Source organism: Emiliania huxleyi (assembly GCF_000372725.1).
Source record: "Emiliania huxleyi CCMP1516 unplaced genomic scaffold EMIHUscaffold_57, whole genome shotgun sequence".
Lineage (NCBI taxonomy): Eukaryota > Haptophyta > Isochrysidales > Noelaerhabdaceae > Emiliania > Emiliania huxleyi.
The window spans coordinates 649,325-672,537 of record NW_005197722.1 but is presented as its reverse complement, the minus strand read 5'-3'; the positions used below and the strand labels follow the sequence as shown (position 1 = coordinate 672,537).

At 64.5% G+C, this 23,213-nt stretch overlaps 9 protein-coding genes across 9 annotated transcripts; 5 read left to right on the top strand and 4 right to left on the bottom strand.

Moving 5' to 3' along the window:
- Positions 1 to 2,637: 2,637 nt before the first annotated feature.
- On the top strand, positions 2,638 to 5,378 carry EMIHUDRAFT_104197 (alpha-tubulin; the record flags this gene model as incomplete). Its single annotated transcript, XM_005765076.1, has 9 exons — positions 2,638 to 2,763; positions 3,168 to 3,383; positions 3,527 to 3,617; positions 3,749 to 3,910; positions 4,031 to 4,214; positions 4,355 to 4,568; positions 4,731 to 4,811; positions 4,880 to 4,949; positions 5,092 to 5,378. 9 exons carry the CDS (start codon positions 2,638 to 2,640, stop codon positions 5,376 to 5,378), a joined length of 1,431 nt encoding a protein of 476 aa, XP_005765133.1.
- Positions 5,379 to 7,850: 2,472 nt separating this feature from the next.
- On the top strand, positions 7,851 to 9,738 carry EMIHUDRAFT_452176 (hypothetical protein; the record flags this gene model as incomplete). Its single annotated transcript, XM_005765075.1, has 5 exons — positions 7,851 to 8,276; positions 8,426 to 8,701; positions 8,771 to 8,830; positions 9,214 to 9,358; positions 9,531 to 9,738. Coding segments are annotated over 5 exons (1,113 nt in total), but the record flags the coding sequence as incomplete, so codon positions are not given.
- Positions 9,739 to 11,129: 1,391 nt separating this feature from the next.
- On the top strand, positions 11,130 to 11,718 carry EMIHUDRAFT_357329 (hypothetical protein). The gene has a single exon (XM_005765074.1). The coding sequence runs from the start codon at positions 11,336 to 11,338 to the stop codon at positions 11,501 to 11,503; it is 168 nt and encodes a 55-aa protein (XP_005765131.1). The 5' UTR covers positions 11,130 to 11,335; the 3' UTR covers positions 11,504 to 11,718.
- An 11-nt stretch (positions 11,719 to 11,729) lies between these two features.
- EMIHUDRAFT_357328 (hypothetical protein) lies at positions 11,730 to 12,471 on the bottom strand. Its single transcript, XM_005765073.1, is given in 2 exon segments — positions 11,730 to 11,802; positions 11,819 to 12,471. 1 exon segment carries the CDS (start codon positions 12,386 to 12,388, stop codon positions 12,107 to 12,109), a length of 282 nt encoding a protein of 93 aa, XP_005765130.1. The 5' UTR covers positions 12,389 to 12,471; the 3' UTR covers positions 11,730 to 11,802; positions 11,819 to 12,106.
- A 1,941-nt stretch (positions 12,472 to 14,412) lies between these two features.
- Positions 14,413 to 16,243, bottom strand: EMIHUDRAFT_437318 (hypothetical protein). Its single transcript, XM_005765072.1, has 3 exons — positions 15,607 to 16,243; positions 15,195 to 15,512; positions 14,413 to 15,126 (listed from the first exon to the last, which is right to left on the bottom strand). Exons 1-3 carry the CDS (start codon positions 15,755 to 15,757, stop codon positions 15,053 to 15,055), a joined length of 543 nt encoding a protein of 180 aa, XP_005765129.1. The 5' UTR covers positions 15,758 to 16,243; the 3' UTR covers positions 14,413 to 15,052.
- Positions 16,244 to 17,595: 1,352 nt separating this feature from the next.
- EMIHUDRAFT_422121 (hypothetical protein) lies at positions 17,596 to 19,143 on the bottom strand. Its single transcript, XM_005765071.1, has 3 exons — positions 18,790 to 19,143; positions 18,610 to 18,695; positions 17,596 to 18,516 (listed from the first exon to the last, which is right to left on the bottom strand). The coding sequence occupies exons 1-3, from the start codon at positions 19,123 to 19,125 to the stop codon at positions 18,048 to 18,050; spliced, it is 891 nt and encodes a 296-aa protein (XP_005765128.1). The 5' UTR covers positions 19,126 to 19,143; the 3' UTR covers positions 17,596 to 18,047.
- A 53-nt stretch (positions 19,144 to 19,196) lies between these two features.
- On the top strand, positions 19,197 to 19,667 carry EMIHUDRAFT_213491 (hypothetical protein; the record flags this gene model as incomplete). The annotated part of the gene is made up of 2 exons (XM_005765070.1): positions 19,197 to 19,403; positions 19,548 to 19,667. 2 exons carry the CDS (start codon positions 19,197 to 19,199, stop codon positions 19,665 to 19,667), a joined length of 327 nt encoding a protein of 108 aa, XP_005765127.1.
- EMIHUDRAFT_422120 (hypothetical protein) lies at positions 19,650 to 20,667 on the bottom strand. Its single transcript, XM_005765069.1, has 3 exons — positions 20,474 to 20,667; positions 19,999 to 20,404; positions 19,650 to 19,923 (listed from the first exon to the last, which is right to left on the bottom strand). Exons 1-2 carry the CDS (start codon positions 20,651 to 20,653, stop codon positions 20,045 to 20,047), a joined length of 540 nt encoding a protein of 179 aa, XP_005765126.1. The 5' UTR covers positions 20,654 to 20,667; the 3' UTR covers positions 19,650 to 19,923; positions 19,999 to 20,044.
- A 695-nt stretch (positions 20,668 to 21,362) lies between these two features.
- EMIHUDRAFT_104193 (hypothetical protein) lies at positions 21,363 to 22,358 on the top strand (the record flags this gene model as incomplete). Its single annotated transcript, XM_005765068.1, has 1 exon — positions 21,363 to 22,358. One exon carries the CDS (start codon positions 21,363 to 21,365, stop codon positions 22,356 to 22,358), a length of 996 nt encoding a protein of 331 aa, XP_005765125.1.
- Between the last annotated feature and the right edge of the window lie 855 nt (positions 22,359 to 23,213).

Sequence of the window (23,213 nt, the reverse complement as noted above, 5' to 3'; positions counted from 1 at the left end):
CGCCTTCCCAACCATCTCCAACGACCCGACCGGCGGGCGGTCCTTTGGCCCCGGCGTCAACGAGGTGTGTGGGCCTCCCTTCGAGTCGGTCCGAGATTGTGCGAGATTGTATGTGAGTGGACGAGACTGCCCGACACGGCCCGAGATTCTCCTCTGTGCGTGTGGGGAGGCCTCCACCGTGCTGCCTTGCGCCCTCTCCCCGAGGTGAACGCGCGGACGATCAAGCCGAAGACCAAGGACTTTGACCCGAGCATGCGGATCACCGGCGACCCCCCCCTCCCCGGCTAGATGCTGAAATGAAAAGACTGGTTTGACTTCGCGCCCCCCCTCACCAACTGGGGACAGAACCACCAGCAACAGACCGATGGGGACGGCGCCTCGCCACAACCGGCCAACCGCCGCGCCAGACACAAGACAGTGTGCCTCGAGAGCGGCGACACATAGTCACCCCAGCTAGAATGCTAGATGCAGATGCAGATGCAGATGCTGCACAAGCAGTCCGTGTCAGTATACTACACACGATCTGGGGGCGAGGACGACTCACTCACTCACTCACTCACTCTCACTCACCCACACCGGCGCTCTCTCTCAGCCATCACGCCTCTCTCAAACCTCTCTCATCACACACAGCCCTGTCGTTTAGAAGTGGAGTCGAGGGTTGCCCCCCCCCCCCCCCCCCTGTCCGCCACCTTGTGTGGTGTGTGTGTGTGGAGAAGTGTACCGTACCTCGCCTAACCTTACCTGACCTTAGGCATCCCCGGCTACAACCTGTTCGGCGTCCCCGGCAGCAAGAGGAATGGCGGCGGAGCCTAGAGTGAAGCCGAAACTCCTCTAGCCGGGTTCCTGTATTCCAACTAGCTCTCGGCAGGGCACGGACTCCGCTGTACTCCGCCGTATCAGCGGTACTCGTGGTGATCCTCACCCTGTAAACAGATCCACGCGGCGCTCCAAGAGACTCACGCTTTAGAGTGTATACTCCCCCCCTGATATTCACACCGCAGGCGCGGGGGGCCTGCCCGGCGGCAGCCTCTTCGGCGCCCCGCCGCGCGGCGAGCCAAAGGGCGGGCTGTTCGGCACGGGCTTCGGCGCGCCGCCGCCGCCGCCGCCGCCCGCAAAGGCCACGAGCTTTCTGGAGGGCCTCTTTGGAGGCAGGGGGGAGTAGGAGGACCGGGGGGCGGCGCGCAGCAGCCTGCGCCCCGTGACGTCCCCCCGCGAAAAGCTGCGACGCTGAACGCGCTGTGTGTACTAGTGTCCTGCTTCGACGCTTCTCTTTCACTTCTCTCACTGCATTATGTCTCACGGACCCGCCAGCCCGCCCTCGCGCAACAGGAACAGCTCTGTGTGCCTCTTGTCGCGACAAGATAAAAAGATATCTTTCACCATGCAATCACCAAGCACTTCGGTCGGTTACACATTTGATTGGGTTTTATGGGGGTTACCCCACCAACCAGAAGAGATCACCCACCCACCGCAGTGGGCCCAGTGCTCAGTGTGCCACACTGCACACATCCTGCTGTCTCGTACGACTACGAGACGGAGAGAGAGATTGTTTTTCTCGTACGCGCCTCCCGCAGAGGAAAAGGCTGTGTGAGTGAGTGAGTGAGTTCTTGATACGAAACCACGACGACACACAGCAAACACACAATCACAAAACAAACTTCCTTCAGTGGCGACCCTGAGGCCGCTCGACGTCATCGACACGATCGTCGACATTGACTCCTACGGCCGAGATCGTTGACAACGCTGCCCATCAGCTTCTGCCAGCTGCCCTTCTTATCCTCCATCGCCGCCGCGGCGTCGGCCATCTCAATTCTCATCCGCCGCTGCGCGGCGGGCGCCGGGTCGCGGACGACACCGCCGAGGAGAGCTTGCGCGGACGGCAAGGCGCTGCATATACACATCACGTGTAGGCTTCTCTCGGAGGTGGCAGGCGATCAGGATGGAAAAAGAATTCACAGGCGCCGACACTGGGTAAGGTAAGTAAGGTAAACGTCTCCGCGCACACAAAGTGGTGGGGCAAGGGGGGGCGACCCTCGCATCTCCACGCCCAGGACACGGGCAGGAACCCCACGGCATTCAAAGTGCAAGCACCGGCCCGGTGCCGTGGGTGAGCACAACCTGCACCCCACGCACTCCCTCCCTCCCAGACACAACCCGCACACAACCCCCACAGCGTGGTCGTCTACGTGTTCAGAAACACCAAGCAGCGAGGCGAGGGTGAAGGGGTAAGGGGCTGTGTGGCTGTGGGGCAGAATCTTCATCCGGCTTATCTGTGACTACTCCATCTAGAGCCTGGGGGGTCGCAGGAGGGGGGGGCAGAGGGTAAGATAAAAAGTATGGGTGAGGCCAGCTACAAGTCGGACACTGGGCAGGAACCAGGATTGCAGGAAGCAGGATGGAGAAAGAATGCGGTTTTGTCTTTCTTCAATGATCAATCCCCACGACAGGTCGTACATCCTCCCTTCAGCTAGCGTCAGACAGAAATCGATAAGTGGCGTACTGGCAAGACTCGCGTTGCAACAAACGACAGACTCGCGTTGCAACAAACTACTCCGACTCGCGCGTGATCGCGAAGCGCAGCACGCACGCCACAAAGTCGCGCGCCGCGATGCCGTTCGTGTTTCCTGCCGAGTCGAGATGGTGCCGCTCGTGCATCTCGTAGAGCGAGACGACGAGGAGCGCCGCCCGCGCGCGGACGCCGCGGGGAAGAGCGAGTGGCTTGCCGGCGACCACGGCTCCGCCGCCCGCCGGATCAGCGCTGTGGTGGACGTGTTCAAACCTAGCTAGCAGCTCGTATCGTATGAGCTGGGCTGCGGCCCAGGAAAAGAATTTAAACAGAACAACTCTCTCAGGAAAACAACTCTCTCTCACAGCAGACAGGCTCGACACAGGTGCGAACTGGCGCGTGCTAGTACTATCACCGGCACACCACGGGAAAGAATTTCATTCCCATTTTGAAGCGGCAAAGCCCAACGGCACATGGTGGGTTTGACTCCCACCGCGCGCCCCCACGCGCGCCCCGGCGCCCCAAACCGCGCTCCGCCCCTCCCCGCAACACTCACCGCGCACCGCGCCGCGCCAGATCCCCACACGCCGCACGCGCCCCGACCGCACGCCCGACCGCACGCGCTCCGACCGCTGCCGACTGACGCTCCCCGTGTCCGCAGCGCGAGTGCATCACCCTCCACCTCGGCCAGGCCGGCATCCAGACCGGCAACGCGTGCTGGGAGCTCTTCTGCCTCGAGCACGGCATCCAGCCCGATGGCCAGATGCCGTCCGACAAGACGATCGGCGGCGGCGATGACGCGTTCAACACCTTCTTCTCCGAGACGGGCTCGGGCAAGCACGTCCCGCGCACCGTCTTCATCGACCTCGAGCCGACCGTCGTCGGCGCGTCCCGCCCCTCCCCCGCACGCGCACCGCTCCCCGCGTCGCCCTCCGATGCGCCCCTGCTGCAATGCGCGCGCCCCTGCCATCGCGCGGCTTGAGCTGAAGCCGCTCCGCCTCCTCTCCCCCAACAGACGAGGTCCGCACGGGCACGTACCGCCAGCTCTACCACCCCGAGCAGCTCATCTCGGGCAAGGAGGACGCGGCGAACAACTACGCGCGTGGCCACTGTGAGCCTCCGCCCCCCCCCCCCCCAGCACCACCACCACACACACACACACACACACACACACACACACACACACCGGCACCCCGACCCTCCCGCTACCGCTACCGCGCCTGCCGATCCCTCCCGCTGCAGACACCGTCGGCAAGGAGATCGTCGACCTGGTCCTCGACCGCATCCGCAAGCTCGCCGACAACTGCACCGGCCTGCAGGGCTTCTTCGCCTTCAACGCAATCGGCGGAGGCACCGGCTCCGGCCTGGGCGCCCTCCTCCTCGAGCGCCTCTCGGTCGACTACGGTGCGCCCTATGCGCCCGCCGCCCCTCCGCCGCGCGCTCCCCCCCGTTGACCGCCGGCCGCATCTCACGAGCCGCGATCATTGCTCACCCGCCCCCCGTGCCCCGCGTGCCGCATCGCAGGCCGCAAGTCCAAGGTCTCCTTCACCATCTACCCGGCGCCGCAGGTCTCAACAGCCGTTGTCGAGCCGTACAACTGCGTCCTCTCGACGCACACGCTGCTCGAGCACACGGACGTCACCTTCATGGTCGACAACGAGGCGCTGTACGACATCTGCCGCCGCAACCTCGACATCGAGCGGCCGACGTACGCCTCGCCATATGCCTCGCCATATGCCTCGCCATGCCTCGCCCTCTCGCCATATCTCGCCATACCTCGCCCTGCCTCGCCCTGCCTCGCCCTGCCTCGCCACATCTCCCCCATGTCTCGCCGTTTCTCCCCCGCAGGTACACCAACCTCAACCGGCTCACCGCCCAGATCATCTCGTCGATGACCGCCTCGCTCCGCTTCGACGGCGCGCTCAACGTCGACCTGACCGAGTTCCAGACGAACCTGGTGCCGTACCCGCGCATCCACCTGGCGGTCGCCTCGTTCGCGCCCATCATCTCGGCCGAGAAGGCGTACCACGAGCAGCTCTCCGTCGGCGAGATCACCAACGCCGTCTTCGAGCCCGCATCGATGCTCTGCAAGGCGGAGCCCGCCCCCCGCCCGCCCTCGCCCCTCCAACAGCCACCTGCCGCCACGCGCTCTCCCGCTGCCCCGTCGCTCTCCCGACCGACCGACCGACCGACCCCCCCCCCCCCCCCCCCACCCTCCATCCAGGTCGACCCGCGCCACGGTAAGTACATGGCGTGCTGCCTCATGTACCGCGGCGACGTGGTGCCAAAGGACGTCAACGCGGCGGTGGCTCGCAACGCGCCGCCCGGCCGCGGCTGTGAACGGCGTCTCTTCACACCTCACGCCGTGAGCAGGTCGCCACCATCAAGACGAAGCGCACCATCCAGTTCGTCGACTGGTGCCCCACCGGCTTCAAGTGCGGCAGTGAGTTGCCGCCCCCCCGCCCCCGACCCAGCGCGCGCATCACCCGCCCCGCCGAGCCGTCTACCCCTCCCCTCCACAGCGGGAGCCGTTTTCACACGCGGCCTCCCCCCCTCCCCCCCCCCCCCCCTCCCTCCCCGCGCAGTCAACTACCAGCCGCCCACGGTCGTGCCGGGCGGCGACCTCGCCAAGGTGATGCGCGCCGTCACGATGATGTCCAACACCACCTGCATCGCCGAGCTCTACTCGCGCATCGACCACAAGTTCGACCTCATGTACGCCAAGCGCGCCTTCGTGCACTGGTACGTCGGCGAGGGCATGGAGGAGGGCGAGTTCTCCGAGGCGCGCGAGGACATGGCCGCCCTCGAGAAGGACTACGAGGAGGTCGGCGCCGACTCGGCCGAGGGCGACGGCGAGGAGGAGGAGTACTAGGGGGCGCTCCTCCCCCTCCGCCGCGCTCGGGCGCGCGCTAGCCGCAGCCCTCCGCAGCAGGAGGGCGCGCGCCCCGAGGCGGCCCAGGCGTTCGTTAGGTTTGACGCTTCAGTGAGGCAACGAGGTCGCGAAATGCCACAAAGGCGCGGCAGAGTAGTGTCTCGTAGGAGATAGCGAGTAGGCGAGTAGTGTCTCGTAGGAGATAGCGAGTAGGCGAGTAGACGGAGTCCGCGAGCGAGTGGTCGAGTGAACGGTGACGGAGCTAAGACCGGAAAGAACATAAGTAGGGGAATCCTTTTTTTAAGCCGCAGCGCACACCTACACCCCGCGGTGAAGCCTGTGATAGTCCCCCGCGGTTGCGGCTCCCCCGGCGGCCCGGGCGTGTCCCCCGTCCGGCGTCCGTCACCGTCTCCCGACCGCGCGTGCCCGCGTATCGCGACGACCCGTCACACGGAGTGCGCCCGATGCCTCGAGCCCTCACACCATTGAGGACAGGCGTGGAACAATCATCGGGCGGCGCGCGTGTCCTTGCGCATGTCACGGAACAAGTCCTGGCCCCTCTTGTACAGCTCGTCGCCCGATGATACCCTGTTGTGGGGACCCTCGCGGAAGGTGGTGGCGCGTGGCCGGCCGCGCCGATCGATGTGGTGGTGCAGGCTAGGGTCGTCCGCAACCTTCAACGCGATGGCCACTGCCTTCCTTGCCTTTGATTTGCCGGCGAGGAAGCAGTTGAGGTGGTCGAAGCGGTCCCCAACAGTGATGTTGAAGGAGCCGCCAAGCGCAAACAAGTAGTTGTCGGTGTGGTCGGGGCCGCCGTTGCTGGCCGAGATGATGTGGTAGACATGTTGGCCCTCGTGTTTGGCGCTCGGGTTGAGCTCGAGCAAGCCCGCTCCCTTGAGGCGTTTGGCAAAGTCCTCCCTGCTCTCGAATCTCCCTTCCATACGGAGGTTGAGAGCAGGGTCGACAGAGTCTATTCCCTGCTGGCCGAGATTACGGTCGAGAGAGTCTTTGAAGCGCAGCAGCTCAAGGATTTGCTCAGCGTGCTCGTGTTTGAGGGCGGCAAGTTCGCCGCGAAGAGCAGCAGCATCAGCCCTGGACTCGCCGAGCGCTTGGCCCATGGCGTGCCCATAGCCATGGGGTGCACCCGGCGACATGCCGGGCCGGAAACCGCTGGGTGGCACCATCGACGCTCCAGCGTGCCCCACCATCGATCCAAACGCCATCGCGTGATCGTCGTCCGCCAAACGGAGAGCCTCAAGTGGATCGAGGCAGCGCGATGACGACGACCCAATTGATGAACGCGGTGCGCACTGGAGGGAGCTCATGCTACTGGACGCCATCGGACATGTGTTCTTGTTGTGGCCCGGCTGCCTGCAAATGGAGCAGCACCTTGGGGCCTTGATGCGACTCTGACGGGCAGGGCTTTGGCCAGCGCCTCCGCCGTGCACTCCGATGCCATGGCCGCCAGCGCCATTGAAGCTTGCCCTTGCGCCGCACATAGGGCATGCCATCCCAGCGGCGCCGCCAGTGCCACCACACAAAGGGCATGCCATCCCAGCGTCTGCCTCAAGCTGACTCGGAGGACGCCGTCGTCGCTTAGATTCCCCCGCGTTACTACGCGTGCCTCCCCGTGTAGCCACGCGGTCCGTTGCCCCTGTCCGTGCCGCGTCCCACGAAAAAGAATTTTACAGGATTTTACAACCGCACAGCACGATTCACGCGACAGGCAAGGTGCGGGCGACGGCTTCCTGCCGTCGCCCCCGCCACAGGAGCAGTCACACCACTCCCTCTCCGGCGCCAACCCCACCCCACCCCCGACATCAAAAGAATTCCCGCTCGGGAAGCGGCAACAACAACCGGCAAATGGTGGCTTTGACTCCCGCCGCGTGCCCCCACGCGCGCCCCGGCGCTCCAAACCGCGCTCCACCCCTCTCCGTAACACTCACCGCTCGCCAGGCCAGACAGAACTGACATAGCCCCACTTCCCCACACGCCGCATATGCGCTCCGACCGCACGCCCACCGGCACCGCTGCTGACTGACGCCCTCCCCGTGTCCGTGCACTCCGATGCCATAGCCGCCAACGCCTACGTGCTGCTGGTGCTGCTGGCTGGCTGCTGCTGCTGCTGCTGCTGCTGCTGCTGCTAATGCTACTACTGCTACTGCTGCTCGCTTCTTCGAATCATCTCCCATCTACGAGGGAAGGGTGGAGCGCCGCCCGCCTCGTCGACCGGCCCGCTCGAGCCGCCGAACGAAGACGAGCAGCGTGCCGGCGGACGTGGCGGCGACGCCGGCGCTGTTGCGCGCGAGCGGTGGAGCGCGGTTGCCTCCATGAACGGCGGAGTTCATCCTCACAAGATCTCACAAAAGAATTTTGCAAAAAACTCCTCGCGGTTCACCACAAAAGAAAACCGAGGACCCTCCGGAGGCTGACGCTCATCCTCCGATCAACCACACGACTGAACTCACGCCAATGCCCTCTCAAAACACGCCCTACTCGCATTTCGAGCCGGCCTCGGCACCGTTCAACCCGCGCCACGCTGCAATCGGTGGCTTTGCGGTCGGTGGCTTCCTCGCCTTTGCCGCTGCGCTTGCGGCGCTGGTGCTCTACTGCGATCCCCAAATCCAGACGCAGGCAGTGACGGTGGAAACAGCGCCGACGGCACACAAGTTTGCTGTCGACTTTTCCACGCCGGTCGAGCTCCAGGAGTACCGTGGCACCTGCTGGATCTTTGCGGCGGTCGCAGTCCTCGAGTGGTCGTATCGATCGCAAGGCGTCGCGCGCGGCTGGCTCGGCGCCGATCAGTACGTGAGGCTGTCGGAGCAGGCTTTCGGCGTGGCCGTCCTTGACGCCTGCCGCGCGCTCAACGATGGAACCTCTTGCGTCGTCGGCGACGAGGTCTGGCACGGCAGGCAGCTGCTACCGCGCGACCTCGAAGGCGGAGAGCCGACTCTCTCCCCAACACCATTACTGAAGATACCAACCACCAAAGCATGACTGAAGGCGGGGAGCCGACGCTCCTCTTCTACCTCTCGCGGCTCTCCAAGACCGCCGCACTTCCCTGGTCTGTCTGCCCGTACACCGCCAAGCCTGGCAGCGACGGCGAGTGCCCTGGCCTGGCTGAGGCGCGTGCGACCAACCCGCTCACCTTCTCGCTCGCGTCAATCGACTGGCTGTACGAGCGGCGAGCCGTCACGCAGCGGTGCGTCGGACCCGACTCTGTGCCTGTGCCGCAACAGCTGTCCTTCGTCAATAGGCGAGCCGTCACGCAGCGGCTGCGCGAGACGCAGCGGCTGATGACCCTCTCCACGCCGCTGCTGACCGTGCCCAGCCCGCTGCCCGGCACCGCCGTCCATTCCTCTCAAGAGTCGAGAGATGCGCCTGGGGAGTAGGTGCGCTACCTGCTGCCCTGCACCGCCGCGTCGGCACACGTGCTCAAGTGCAACCCGAAGGACACGGCGCCTAGAAGCGGACAACGGAGTCTTGTCTTTATTGATACCAAAGGGAGGGCTACACGAGGCCCTCTACGCTGGGGTGCCGGCGCCCTACTGGGCGCCCCCCACTCCCTTCCCCTTAGAGCCCCCCATCCCGCTTACCCCCCCCCCCGCGGTCCCTCGCGGCCGCGCGACGCCGCACCAATGGCGCGCTGTGCCTCGTCCGCGAGCGGTCTCCCAACCAGCGCTCGAGAGGAGCGTTCGAGGCGACGCGTATCCCTCTGCGTTCGGCCGTATTCCGCCGCGTTCACTGTAGTCCGCCCCCTCGTATTCACGCGGTGCTCCGAATACACTGCACAACATCGCATTCCCGCCCCGAGGTTGGCGCATTCAGCGCGTAGGACAAGGAGGAGTGCCGCGTGTGCCCCGCCGAGCCAGCCTTCGGCGGTGCCGCGTGCTGCGTCGTGTCGGAGCGCGATTCGAGCACGATGGGAGGCGAGTTCTTCCGGCTGCCGTCCGGCTCGCATCTCGAGCCCGTGCTGGAGGGCGCGCCATGGCCTAGAAACGGAAACGAAACGCGTGCTAGACGCGCATCGCGCGCGGCGATGGCCTAGAGAAAGAAACCGCGGGCGCTAGACGCGCACGCGACGGCCGAGAGAAAGGAGGACGGTCCTCGGCGCGCACGCGGTGGCCTAGATAGGGGGAAGCGCGAGCGTAGGCGCGCACGCGATGGCCCTCGTCGGCTACAGCGACGTCTTCCGATCGCAGCAAGGCTTCGTGGGCGGCTACATTGTCAAGAATTCCTGGTGGGACGGGCTGCCGCCGGGGCCAGGATGGAAGCAGGCGCGCGGGTCGCACTCCGTGGCGTTCTTCATGCAGCAAGTCAGCCCTGCCGACGAGGCTGCAGTCTGCCCCAATGCGCACGCTCCGCAGAGCTGGTACCCGTGCGGCTCGGTGCGGGCCTGCAGATCAAACAAGACGGCCGCCCTTGCGCGGGCGGCGAACCAGCCGCTGCACCTCACCTGCCTCGACGCGTCACCCTTCCTGCGCGGGCTGTGCCGCAAGGGCGAGCCGCTCTTCCTCCGGTCGATTGCCCCGTTCGGCGGCGGCCTGGCGACGGCATGCTTCCTCCGCGACCGCCTCGGCGGCAGCGACGGCGGCGACGAGGGGAAGGCGGTTGTGAATCGGCGGCGTGTCGAGGAGCAGACCGGGGGAGGCGGCGAGAGCGGGGACGGAGGCGACGGAGGCGACGGAGGCGGGAGCGGCGACGGCGGCGAGGGCAGCTACGGAGGCGAGGGCACCTACGGCGGCGAGCGCGGCGGCGAAGCGGGTGGAGGTCGTCGTCACTCGCATGACTCTGCCGGTTTCTGCTCGCCTCCGGTGGCGATGACCCGAGATCACCCGAGATCACCCGAGATCACCCGAGATCACCCTAGATCACCCGAGAGTACCCGAGATCACCCGATATCACCCGATAGTACCCGAGAGATCACCCGAGATCACCCGAGATCACCGGAGATCACCCGAGAGTACCCGAGATCACCCGATAGTCTTCGGCTCGCCCCCGGTGAGATGAGCCGAGATTCCCCGAGAGGTGGGGGTGGATTGGGTGCCGCCCACCCGTGAGTAGCCGAGATTAGCCGAGATTAGCCGAGATTAGCCGAGATTAACCGAGATTAGCCGAGATTAGCCGAGATCACCCGAGCTGGGTGGGGATCAAGTGCCGATCGACGACGCACCCTCCCCTACCCCACGGTACCCAAACCCACCCTCCCCTCCCGAACCCAGGTGCCGATCGGCGACCTCGCCCTCGTCGTGGCGCCCGTCGAGGCGGAGCGGCTCCCAAACGACCCCGAGCTGTGAACGGGGAGCTGTGAATAGAGGAGCTGTGAATAGGCGGAGCGGCTCCCAAACGACCCCGAGCTGTGAAGGCGGAGCTGTGAATAGAGGAGCTGTGACTAGGCGGAGCGGCTCCCAAACGACCCCGAGCTGTGCGGGCACTACTTCTTCCCGTTCGAGCTCGCCGAGGGATCCCACGCTCGCCTATTCACAGCTCGCCTATTCACAGCTCGCCTATTCACAGCTCGCCTATTCACAGCTCGCCTATTCACAGCTCGCCTCTTCACAGCTCGCCTATTCACAGCTCGCCTCGGCCGACCTCGGCCTGCTCTCGGCCTACTCTCGGCCTGCTCTCGGCCTACTCTCGGCCTATACTCTCGCGGATCAACTGGGCGCGAGTCGGATCATCTCGGGCCATCTCGGCTCATCTCGGCGCATCTCGGGTCATCTCGGCGCGACTCGGATCATCTCGGATCATCTCGGATCATCTCGGGCCATCTCGGCTCATCTCGGCTCATCTCGGCGCATCTCGGCTCATCTCGGCGCATCTCGGCGCATCTCGGCGCATCTCGGCGCATCTCGGCGCATCTCGGCGCATCTCGGCGCATCTCGGCGCATCTCGGCGCATCTCGGCGCATCTCGGTAGGCATCCACGCCGCGTACGGCGGGTTCGAGGTGAGCGACATGGAGGTGCGCTGGCCGGCCAGCGCCTTCGCCGCCAACAAGGCCGACCACCCGCACCTCGACTACGGGCTGCTCGAGCGCGACACGAGGTCGCAGGGCCGCGTGCGCAAGGGTGCGCCCTTCCTCGCGCCGGGGGCGCCGACGTGGGCAGCGGCCGACGCGGCCTGAGAACAGGGCCGGGTGAAGTGCAGTATGCCACGTACCGGCGCTAAGAGCTGGCTGTACAGTAGCGCCTTACCGATATCTCGATCGGTTGCGCACGCACATTGTTGTGCGACCTGAGCTCGGTTGTCTGCCGAGAAACGTATAGTGGCGAGTAAAGCCGTAGGCACGCGCACAGTTGCGAGTACGTGTACACTACAGTTTGGCGCCACCGTACCCGTAATATGCCACCGAACGTCCGCAACCGGCATGTGCTGTGCGACGGCCTCTTGCTGCGTGTCACATATCTCGCATGCAGACGTCGTATAAGGGCACACGCATTCTCATGGTCAAATAGAAATACCGTACATGCACACCATGTGAGCCGCCGCTATGAACATGTCACATGCACATGTGTATGCGCACGCATGCCGCAACCTCTCTCCCTCGCCCCCCTGCGCCATGCGCTAGCTCTCCCGTCTGAGTAAGACACGTACTAACATCTCATGCTTCGCGAGTATGGAGCATGCGCTCCGGAACCGATACGCGCCAACGCCGCCGCACGAACGCTCCCTGTCAGCAGCCTCCTGCTAGGCCCCACACGGGCGCACTCGGCACATGGCACGCCTGCTAGAGCGACGACGACTGCTCCCCCACGACGACGACGGCTGGCGTGCTTGGCGACTTGTCGCCTCGCGGGCTGCCGCGCAGGCCCTCGATGTAGGTGGAGAGCCCGCCAGGAAAGTCGCATGTGGCCGTTGGTGAGCTGTTCGTGGACGTAGCAGCGGACGTGACCGAGCCACTCGAGCTGCTTGCGAGGCGTCGGAGGTCAAAAATCGAGAAGGTGGAGGACGCAGGTCCGCCTGGGTCCTGCGAGTCCTTGCGGCCGAACCACTTGCCGAGACTCGGCATGTGACAGCAGCGCCGATCCCTTCTGGGGAGCGTGATGGTGGAAGTGAGACTGGAGCGGAGCGGCCAGGGGGCAGAAAGTGGGAATGGGAGCACCGGAGTTGTGTTGACAGCTTATAAGCTGTGGTCCGCTCCCAGGATGGTCGTGGTCGAGACTGAGGTGCCGAAGTGAGAGCCACTACTGGAGGCTTCCTCCGGCCACCGCTCGACTACCCACGCACATGGCCGGTCCTGTGGCTTGCCTGGACTCGCTCAGAAGCCTCAATTCGCGCACACCTTTGCTCTCTGGCTCCCGCGAGTGCGTTCAGGCCACTCAAGCAGGCGACGCCGAGCACCCGCGACGCATCTCGCTGGGGCGCCACCTATCGACCCGACTGATTGGCAGCATCAAAGCCGACCCCATGACGGTCCTTCAGCCCCACGAGGTAGGCAGTTGCGCCCTGATCTCGGTCCAAGACGGCCAACGCCGTGTCCGGCACCTGCTGGCTGCTTCACGGGGATGCCGCCCCCGGACACATGCTGCAGCCCCGAGTGGATGTATTGGTCGTTTGTGGGTCCCCCAAGACTACTCTAGTAGGGGCCGGGCGCTTGAGCGTCGGCGGTACACCAGGCGCATGAGTGTCTTGTGTGATCGCCCGGCCCTTTTTGCGCGGTTGGAGGTCGTTACAACCGTCGATCGGATCCCGATACACGTTTCTTCTGGAAGCCGTCGCCTGCGCCTTGTCTGTCGTGTGAATCGTGCGTGTGCGAGAGGCTTGGGTTGTAAAATCGAGATCTGCTGAAGCACCGTCTCGCCGGCGTCCACCAAGCCCTAACGAACCAATCTCTCTCTCTCTCTCTCCAAGCCCTATAAAAATCAGTGGATTGCAGTGGCACACCACCTCGGCCGCTGCCCACCTCGGGCTGAGCAGCATAGCCCGGCCTCGGCCGCAGGGCTGAAGCCGTCGAGCAGCCAAGCCGCCTTGTCCACCTGCTGGACTGTGGCTGCGGCCCGGGAAGCACGCCGTGCGAGCGCCAGGTGGGAGCGGCATGTCATTGAACGCGTGCGGGCGATTTTACTGCCCGGGGCGCGACTCAATGAAGAAAAACAGCGTTCTGTTTCATATAGTCCTCAAGAACCCTAGGCGCGGTGGTGTGAGAGCCCAGAAACTCTCGCGAGTTTTCGCTGCACCCACTGACTGGTAAAGGGGAGGTGCCAAGGAAGGAGGCCATCCAACCTGTATCGCGCGCCTATTGATCTGTCAATGAATGCCACGCATCGGATCCCTCCTTTGTAAGAGTAGTGGCAAAGTAAGAGTGGAAAGAGAAAAAATGATCGCGGTTTGTGGACCCGGTTTGAGAGCCCCTCCTCAAGACCTCCTCGGCGGGCGTTGGCAACGCCTCGAGCGGCGGCACGCCCGCCTCCGTTGGCCACTCCTACGCCTTCGGCAACACCGAGGAGAAGGCCCGCCGCCTAAACATGGGCTGCAAGGCGCGCGGGCAGCCCGGCCAACCCTTCGACCACAAGAACGGCCACGGCTACGTCAAGGCGCATCGCGGTTTCTACCACGACGCGATCTTTGTCAAGCGCAACAACTTCAACCTGCTGCTCCACGAGACGTTCGGCGGCGGCTTCTCGCCCACCGCCGTTCTCAAGCTGCGCCGCCTCGCGCGCAAAGCCGCGCGGCAGCGTCGACCGCACGGCCTACTCGCCCAAGTACTCGCTTTCTTTTATGTCCCACCATGCAGAGCGCATCTCTCTCTCTGTTGTGCGAGGCGTGAACCGCGCCATTCGCTCTCACCTGGCAACCCTGTCTGCACGTCTCGCGCGCGCGTGAACAGGGCTCCAGGCCCCAAATGACGTGTGAGTGTTAGAGTTTGTCCCGGTTTGTTGTTGTGGACCGGCCATGAACAAGGTTGACACGCCTTTCGAATTCGTTCGATCGCATTTCATCGATCCCATCCCCAAGGGATTACACGCACACGCCGTCGCTCACTATTCGGCATGGCCATCCTCTCGGAAGTCTCCAACGTGACTCTCGGAGGTTCGCATCGTTCCGTGATGGTCGAGGTGGAGCCTGTGAGGGCGGCGGAGCCTGAGGTGGTGATGGCGGAGCGGGAGGTAGAGGCGGCGCAGCGCCACGTCGCTTGGCGGGCTTGGCGCCCCGACGAAGATCTGGTCCTCCTTCTGATGTTTCGCAACGGCGCGGGCTGGAGCCGCATAGCCGAAGCACTTCCGGGCCGAGCGGGCGAAGAAGTTTTGTCGCGGATGTCGCAGCTGCAGGTGAAGCACGGCTTCAGCGCTTCCGACGAGGGCAGGCTGGCACTGGACGCTTTGCTCTTGGCCTGCGGCATCGACGAGACGGCCTAGAGAACATGAAGCGCGACAGCTTGGCGCTGTACAGCGGCTCTAGATAAGCTGCCCGCGAGTTGACAGCTCTCGTTGAGTCATGGTGTGCTGCACCTGAGGCGGCACGCGCGATCCCGCCCCCGCCCCGGGGCCTCTTTTCATGGCCTTGTCTCTCTCTCGATCGGCTCTCGCCTGAGATGATCTATTTTGTATGTGCGTGCACATGCCGCATGTACTAGTACGATATAAAATGCCAAAGGGCTCCACACTCACCTCGCCTTGCTCAGCGCGCGCATCTCTCGCGCGCCGAGAGCGTGAAGCTGCCCAAGTCGAGCGCCTCAGCCGCATGCTTGGGCCTCGCCGTATTCGTCACCGCCGCGATGCCCTGCTGGACAAGCCATTTGAGGGCCACCTGCAGGTGGCACATGGACACGTCGTGGACGTGTGTCGAGGTGGGACAAGGCACCCCGACGGGTCTGCCTGCGCCGGCGTCTTCCCGTGCGCCGCGGCAACCTCTCGGACGACAGGGTGGCCGAGCACGTCGACTCTGCTGAGACCCGAGCGGCGAGTAGGCGGCAAAGGTGATCCTGTGCCGCCGCACGAAGCGGAGGGTCACGTCGTTGCTGCCGTAGACCGGCGCGCCCTCGGAGCACGCCGTCCCCTCGCCCCTGTGCGGCGCCGGGTGGCCGGCGACGGAGAGCGCGTTCTGCACCACCGCCGGCTTGGTGCGGGCGTGCCGGAGAAGACGCTTGAGCGCGCTCGCGTTGAAGTTCGAGACGCCGATTGCACGCGCCAAGCCTGGCAGGGATGCGGGGCAGTGCTTGCACGGTGGAGCTGGCCTCCTCCCTAGCTGGCCCGGGAGAGCTGTGTTGCCGCATCTAGGCCTGCGAGCCGCGGTCTCGGGCCGCCTCCAGTTCTCGGTACATGGCGAGCGTGTCGTCCCAGCTGGAGCAGGGGAAGTGGAGCAGCGCGAGGTCGACGTACCTCTGCCCTGTCATCGCCAGGCTATGCTCGAGCATCTCCGACCCGTTGTACACAGACATCGGCGGCGCCGATGTCGGGCGTGGCGGGTGTGCGCAGAAGCGGCTGCACCGATCGGTCGGGCAGCAGTTGACCTTGATTGTGACAAAGACCTCTTCGCGCTCCACGCCTGACGCGGCGATTCCCGACGCGACGTGCCGCTGCAGCTCATCGCCATACAAAAAACGCAGTGTCTATGCCGCGACCGCCGGACGCGAGCCACAGGCCGTGGTCCGTGGACATGCCGTTGAATACAAGAGGCATGCGGACACCCGGCGCTATCTCGACCGAAGAGCTGCTGGCTGGACGTTTGCAACCAAGTATTGCACAGCGAATGCCGACCACGACTGCGACGGCGGCGGCGACGAGCGAGAGCGGGTTGATCATCGCGAACGGAGTGGTGGCTGGCCGTCACAAAGTAGCAACCGCGGCTCGCCAGGGCCGTCACAAAATAGCAACCGCTGCCGCGCGCGCGCACCAGCTCGGGCAGCCTGGAAAGGATGCCCGGCTCCGCCGCACACACAGATGCGGAGTTTCTCTTTTCCTGGCACGATTCTCTTTTCCTGTGAGGAGCGATAGGTTCTCGAGGTTCTCGAGGTGGATATCCTTTGGCCGCGTTGGGTAGCGAGGATTGGTGTAACCCGAGCCACGGAGGCGTGTTTTCTGGCGGCCGACCGTCAGTGCACGGAGTTGCCACTTCTCCGACTGCCCCGGCTAGTTCCCGAGGTCGTCGGGTGTGACCCCTTCGTCCCCCGAGACCTAGCGCGGGTGGGTTGGAGGGGGCTCGCCCCGTTCCTCCCCATCGGGCCGCGTGAGCGGCCTCGCCTCGCAGATTCGTTTTTCGCGCCTGGGTCAGGCGCGCGGGGCGTCCCCCGGGTCGCTCGACCAGCGATCCGAAGAGTGGCCGCTATGTGAGGGAAAGAGCGGGGCCCTCGACGCCTCAGCGATAGAGCTCTAGAAGCAGTCGAAGGACGCAGCGGTTTCATTTTTTCTCTTTTTACCTCTTCCGCGCACGCGTGACTGCGATGGTCAGCGCCTCCACCTTCTGCATGCTCATGGCCGCCGTCTACGGCGGCTTTGGGTTCATTCACGATGTTTCCGATGGTCAACTTCTTCTACGGTCCGGAGTCTCCGATCGCCTACTTCACGGAGACGAGCGAGTTCCAAACGTTCTTTGCGCGGGTCGTCGGTCTGCTGTTCATCATGATCGTGCTCGGGCCGTACGCCTTTGGCGTTCCGTATGAAAGTGCCTGCAAGCAGTACCTCGTGTGGAACACCCTCAGCTTAGCCCCTGTTCATCCAGGCGGCGTTCTACTACAAGACTGCCGGGCCGGGCGTCAATGCCGTGACGCCGTTCAACATGTGGATCCCGCAGATCGGCATTGGCGTGGTGTTTCTCATCCTCAACCTCCTCGTTGTCTTCACCCCGCCGGCGAAGAAGGGCAAGGCGAAGAAGTAGAGAAGAGTCGCTTTGCGTTCACTGGCAAGCGCTCTCGTGCGCGACGCAACACGCACCGGCCCGTGGTCCATGTGCGTTCGGTGGCCGATCGCGATGTGTCTGAAGTGCGGAAGAGAGGCTGAAGCGTCTCGTCTGGGGTGTGGGGTCCCCCCGGGCGGGGTGTTTTGTATAGCGGCCCTTGTCGTGGCTGTAAACGTCGTCGTGAGCTCGCGCAAGTGTGGTGTTGTATGTAGTAAGTACGAAGGGGCACGGGTGAGTTTGCAGTTTCGGGTGAAACGCGCATGCGGCATGGCCCCGGGGCTAGGGCTCTCTAGCCCGCAACCGATACCAATCGTCCGGCCCGCTGGGTGCGCTTCTTAGCTCCCCGGCCCTGGGAGTGCGGTTACCAACCGCACTCCAAGTGCTCCTCTGACTCATTCCTCAAGTCCACAAGTGCGCGCCCCCAAACGCCCAAGGGACGACGGACGTGGCCCACGTGGTGCTACGGCACACGACCGTCGGTCCGACCGGACGTCACGAGGGCGCGCGATACATGTACACACACAGCTATGGAAACACCGTTTTTTCTTTCGAGAGCGCACATTTCGGGACAGTACAGGGAGCGGGCAGATGTGACATTCATTCGGAACGCGAAAGAGACACAAGCGCGAGCCGAGCGAGAGGAGCGGACCCACCCAGACATGGCGAGCAATATGCGTGTGTATATGTACGATATACGGCGGGCGGGGCAGGGGGCGGGGAAGGGGTACGTCGGGGATTTGAGTTCCTCGGGGCTGGCCGACCGACCTCGTTGGTTCGCGCTTCAGAGTGCTGGGGCCCGCTCGCCACGCTCCTCGGGTCACGAGATCTCTCACTCACGGGTCTCCCCCCGTACCTCCACCCGGCCCACCGCCCACGCCGCCGCCGCCCGCCCCGCCGTCACCCTCCTCGGCCGACCACGACGCCCTCGCCAGCGGCGCGTCCTCGCCGAAGGAGCCGCGCACCCTCTCGAGCGCGCGGCGGGAGAGGGGCGAGACCCACGCGCAGGACGACGACGACTGACACGCGCAGGCCGACGCGCAGGACGTCGGCGAGGCCGCACAGAAGCGCTGGAAGGAGCGGACGCGGCCGCCGCCGGTGACCTCCCAGAGCTGGTGCATGATCACCTCCTGGCCGCCCGTGGGCTGCTCGCCGTTGAGCAGGGTCGGAGTGTGGCGGATCTGGACCGCGACCGAGCCGTCGAGGTTCTCGAGCACGTAGTCGATGTGGTACGCGCTCGTGTTGTACTTGGAGAAGATGGCGCGGTCCCACATGAGAAAGTACTTGATGCTCGGGATTTGGAACCTGCTCAGAGGGCGCATCCGCGACACACGTCAACAGCGGCCGCACCTTGATGTGGGGTGGCGAGCCTCCGCGTGTGGGCGAGAGTGGGCACACCTCGGCAAGGAGGCCGGCGTGGCCGCTCCCTCGATAGAGAGCTCGATGGAGACGAAGGCGTCGGGCGCGAACAGGCACTCCGCCATCTGAGACAGAGTCGGGAGGCGGTGTGCGTGAGCGCGGGCGGGCGTGGTGCTGGGTATGGGGCGTAGGCGAGAGGGCGAGAGTGTGAGCGCTCGCCGTCTCGCCGCTCGCGGTCCGGAACAGGCCGGTCAGCCAGTGGTTGAGCACACGCTCCACGACCGGCACAGGAGCCTCGCCGAGCGGGCGGTCGATGATGCTGCGCTTGCGCTTGCTCCTGCGCCGCAGGAGCTCCTCCGTCGCGATGGAGGCGAGGTGGTCGAGTGCGCCCGAGCTCGTCGGCGTCGACTTGCCCGGCAGGTCTTCGTCGCCGTCGCCCACGCACATCCCAGGCTTGGAGCAAAGAGCCGCGTAGCGTGCGACGCACCTGCTCCACTCCTCCCGGCGTGCCGTCGAATTGCCCCACCCTTGCGGGATCGCGATCGTCCGTTCCATCTTCGCTAAGCGCCGCCGTAAGGCCTTACTGCTCGCCTGTTGGACCTGCTCTCTATGAAAAATGGGGCGCCATGACCACAACCTGGCGGGTGACCTTGTTGCCATTCGGGTGCCCCTGGGAGGACGTCTGCAAGCCCCACATCGACGTCTTCCCGTCCGAGCCAAAGAAGAACGGGGAGGAGCTGTTCGAGTCGCCGCTGTGCGGCTTGCCGAACGTCATCCTGACGCCGCACATCGGAGGCTCGACCGAAGAGGTGCAGGCCGCCATCGGCGTCGAGGTACCCGAACGCACCCTCCACCCCCCCCCCCGGTCCCCGAACCACCCTATCCCCACGGTACACGAACCCACCCTCCATTCCCGACACGGTACCCGAACCCACCCTCCCCTCCCCCCCACGGTACCCGAACCCACTCTCCCCTAGGTTGCGAGCGCGATGATCAAGTGCATCAACACGGGCGTCCCGTATGGCGCAGTCAACTTCCCGCAGGTCGACAATCATGCCTCGCGTCGGCACGCACCGGCTGATCAACTGCCACCGTAATGTGCCCGTGTGCTGATGAAGGTCAACACGGCGCTCTCGCGGACACACGGCGCAGAAGGCGCTGTGCTAGTACACTGTCTGTGTGTAGTGTGTAGTGTGTGGAGGGTGGCACAGGCGTCCGAATTCAGACGCCCCCATCGACGGGACCCGCCGTCGCCGCGTCAGCGCGGACTCCTTCTGCATAGCTGGCGGCCTCCGCCTCGGCCTTTTGGTGCTCGGCGTACTTTGCCGCGGCGAAGGACGCCGCGGCGTACGCCTACGGGACCGGAAGGCCAGAGTCGCTTAGATAGCAGCTGGCCGTGGGCGAGCGCTGGTGATCAGCGGCCGAGGCCTCGTCGCCGACGGTCGCATTCTCCGAGAACTGGATGGCGCCAAACTTATTGGCGGTGGCCTGGGAGGACTCGACGTACGCCATGCCCTCCTGCTGGAAGTCGAAGTCTACGGGGCGCGGGTGTGGTGCTTATGAGGGCGGTGGGCGGGTGTTGGCACAGTGTGGTGAACAGGCATCCACAAGGCGTCCACGGCGCACTCGGGTCAGTGAAGAAGCGGAAGCTCGTGTCGAGGCCCTGGGCCATGAAGTTGCCGCCCGTCTCGGCGCCGGCCTGTGCAAAGGGCATCCACCCAACCTTCTCCGCGGGCCGCGGGTGCGTCTTCTTCCACTCCTGAAACTCGTCGTATTCGGCCTTGGCATCAACGACTGCCTGCTTCGCGCTGCTCGCCTGATCGACAGCGATCTTCTGTGGACCAAGCGGGAGGAGGGTGAAGGCTGCTAACACCGAAGGTGCAATGGGAGTGAACTGAGGCACCTTGGCACCCTCCTTGTCTCCCGCTCTCCACGCCTTTATTGCCTCGAAACGGCGGGCAGTCGCCTCTTCGATCTCGGCAGGGGCAACCCGAAAAGTTAGGAGCGCTAGGGCGGCAAGGGCGGCAAGCGCGACAAACGGCGTCGACAGGCGCGACGAAGCTCGTGGCGGAGTGGTGTGCATTGGCAGAGTGTCCATCGGCACGGCCTTTGCTGCCCGAAGCCTTGCTTATATAAAATGAACTCGGGGGCACGGGACGCGGCACAAAGCCTTCCTTCTTTCTCTTTACCTATTTTGTAAACGCACTTACCTTCACAGCTGTATGCCTTGCTCCTTTAGGTGCTTCTAAGTCCTGTGCGACCTCGGCGCTTTTCTTTTGAATGTTCCCCTCTGTACCCCTATCATTGCCAGTCTCCGCCGTCACCCTTCACACTGCGCCCTCGCCCGCCCACCTCGCGTGCCTCGCTGCCAGCTCGCCCACGAGAGCTCGGAGGCCTTGAAAGGCCGATCGCCCGGGGCCTTTGTGTTTGAGAGTGTGCATAGTCGCATGGCGGCCAACATCTCCGAACTAGAGTCGGCATACGTTCGCCGAGACGAGGAGGAGGACGCGGAAGAGCACGGCGATGGCCGCTCTCGTCGACGACGAGGCGCCGCTTGCACCGCCGCCTGCCTGATCATTGGCCTCGTCGTCAGTCTCAGCCGCACAGCGGGTGACCAGGAAACGAGCACACTCACCAGCGTCATCTCAGCGGCCGACGTGCCGTCTGCTGCTTGCAGCGCCAGTTCCGCATGCGGCCATTTCAACGGTGATTGCTGCCCGACGATGGAAGGCAGTTTTCTAGGCTGCTGCAGTGGGAGCACCGAGCGTCCAAAGGAGCCGTGGTCACGTGAGATGCCAGGGATTGGCGGCAATGCGAGTGGGTGGGGCATCGCTTTCAGCACGCAGTTCAGCGAGGCCGCGCAGCTGCAGATGCAGAACGCCGCGGCGCTACTCGAGAAACTGCCTTACAAGATCGTGCGCACGTACAACCTCGAGAACCACGTCATTCCTGCCGTACTGGGCTCAGTCCAGGTCGAGTCACTCATCGTCGGTGTCACCAACGAGCACGTCAATATGATCAGCTCTGCCGTTGCGGTCGCCGATTCGGTAGTTGGCTTCATAATCAGCGAAGCTGGCGAGCACCTTGAGCGCGTCACCGCCATCGCTATCGGCAATGAGCCGAACGAACCCGCCTCCTATGTCCCGCCCGCCGTTGTGCTCAGCGCCCTTGCAAATTTCCGCGCTGCCCTGGCCAAACGGCCTGAGGCCGCACACATCAGGCTGACAGTGCCGATGACGGGCGGCGTGATCACGCTATCCTACCCTCCCGAGGCTGCCATCGTCGATCCCACCTGGGTCGACGTGCTCCGCGACGTCGACGTCGTTTCGATAAACTGGTTTCCTTACTTTGTGGCGAAGAGCGAGCCAGCCATGCCCATCGGAATCGCCCTCGGCACCATGCCTCCCCCATGGCACTACCCGCCCGACGCGGCGCGTACGAGTGTGTGGGACCCGGCGCACGCGGACCCCACATTTGGCCTCCACGAGGCCCGCTCGCTCCTCGACATAATGCTCCACGCTTCCAAGTTTGCCCTGCACAGAGCTGGTCTTCCGCCCGACAACCTGATGGTAGGCGAGACGGGATGGCCATCGGGCGGCAGCTGGGTAGCCACCTTGCCCAATGCACGCACCTTTTACGAAAACTGCCTCACCGGCCGCATGCGCTCGCTCATTAATAACGATGTCACCATCATTTTGTTCGAGCTGATGGACGAGGCCCTGAAACCGGGCAACGAGGACGAGCACTACTGGGGGCAGCTGACAGCCGGGCTCGAGCCCAAGTGCTAGCGTCGCGGCTGCTGCCGTTCTGATGCAGCGTGAGGTCCAGGGAGGGCATGGAGTCCCCGCAGGCTCTCCCAGAGTCCGCGCGTTTCACCGTCTCGGGGCCGGGGGACGGAGCCGAGAGCCGTGTCGTCGTTTCACGTGTGTGTGTGCCCACCCCCACCGACTGCGCGGCGGTACTCCCCTCCTCCGGCTCCGCCTTGGAGCCCCCCCGCGACACTGCTCGGGCGACTGGGCCGGCACGCTGTGAGACCATGGGTGTGAGGTAAAGCCACGCTACCAGCGCTTGGTCACATCGGCCCCGAGGTCAGTGTGAGATGCCTCAGATCCTTCTACTCTGAGTGTTGATGACGTTCACTTGTCTACTCGCGCTGGACCCTACGCTGGAGCCGATCAAGCTTCAAGGGACCGCACCCCCAGTGCCCTTGAGAAGAAGAAAACAGTGTCTGGGTCTGCGCCAAACCGCCATTGCGGAGCTGCTAGCTAGCATTCGTACCGTGGCGACTCCGCCTTCAGTGTTTCAGAGCCGCTGCCCCGTCTCCCGAGGCGGGCTGGACGCTCCCCTGGACGTCCTAGTACGGAGCCCCGCACGACTCTAGCGACCGTTCTCGTTGTTCATAACATACACCCCTCTGCGCCCCCGGCGCTGTGCGCTCACTGTCTACTGTACATGGTGTTCGGAACGTGCACGCCCGTGCGTGGAGTGGACGATCGCGGTTGTGCTCGACGAGAAATCAATGGGTGTTTGGGCCCCACAGGGTTATGGGTGTTTGTGGTGTGGGGGGCAGATCGCGGCGTGTGCAGTGGCGGCGCAGGCGATGGTGGTCCACCTCCATCTTGGACCCCCCCCCCCTTCCCCCC

Bases quoted from the DNA above. Each gene is read 5' to 3' on its own strand.
- EMIHUDRAFT_357329 (XM_005765074.1), top strand. From the start codon at position 11,336: ATGGAGGTGCGCTGGCCGGCCAGCGCCTTCGCCGCCAACAAGGCCGAC.
- EMIHUDRAFT_357328 (XM_005765073.1), bottom strand. From the start codon at position 12,388: ATGCCGAGTCTCGGCAAGTGGTTCGGCCGCAAGGACTCGCAGGACCCA.
- EMIHUDRAFT_437318 (XM_005765072.1), bottom strand. From the start codon at position 15,757: ATGTCTGTGTACAACGGGTCGGAGATGCTCGAGCATAGCCTGGCGATG. The intron at 15,513-15,606 runs GCTCGCAGGCCT...CATCCCTGCCAG, and splicing joins GGAGGCGGCCCGAGACCGCG to GCTTGGCGCGTGCAATCGGC. The intron at 15,127-15,194 runs GCAGACCCGTCG...TGCCACCTGCAG, and splicing joins ACGGGAAGACGCCGGCGCAG to GTGGCCCTCAAATGGCTTGT.
- EMIHUDRAFT_422121 (XM_005765071.1), bottom strand. From the start codon at position 19,125: ATGGAACGGACGATCGCGATCCCGCAAGGGTGGGGCAATTCGACGGCA. The intron at 18,696-18,789 runs GCGAGCGCTCAC...ACTCTGTCTCAG, and splicing joins GGACCGCGAGCGGCGAGACG to ATGGCGGAGTGCCTGTTCGC. The intron at 18,517-18,609 runs GTGTGCCCACTC...CCCTCTGAGCAG, and splicing joins ACGCCGGCCTCCTTGCCGAG to GTTCCAAATCCCGAGCATCA.
- EMIHUDRAFT_422120 (XM_005765069.1), bottom strand. From the start codon at position 20,653: ATGCACACCACTCCGCCACGAGCTTCGTCGCGCCTGTCGACGCCGTTT. The intron at 20,405-20,473 runs GTGCCTCAGTTC...CTTGGTCCACAG, and splicing joins GAGACAAGGAGGGTGCCAAG to AAGATCGCTGTCGATCAGGC.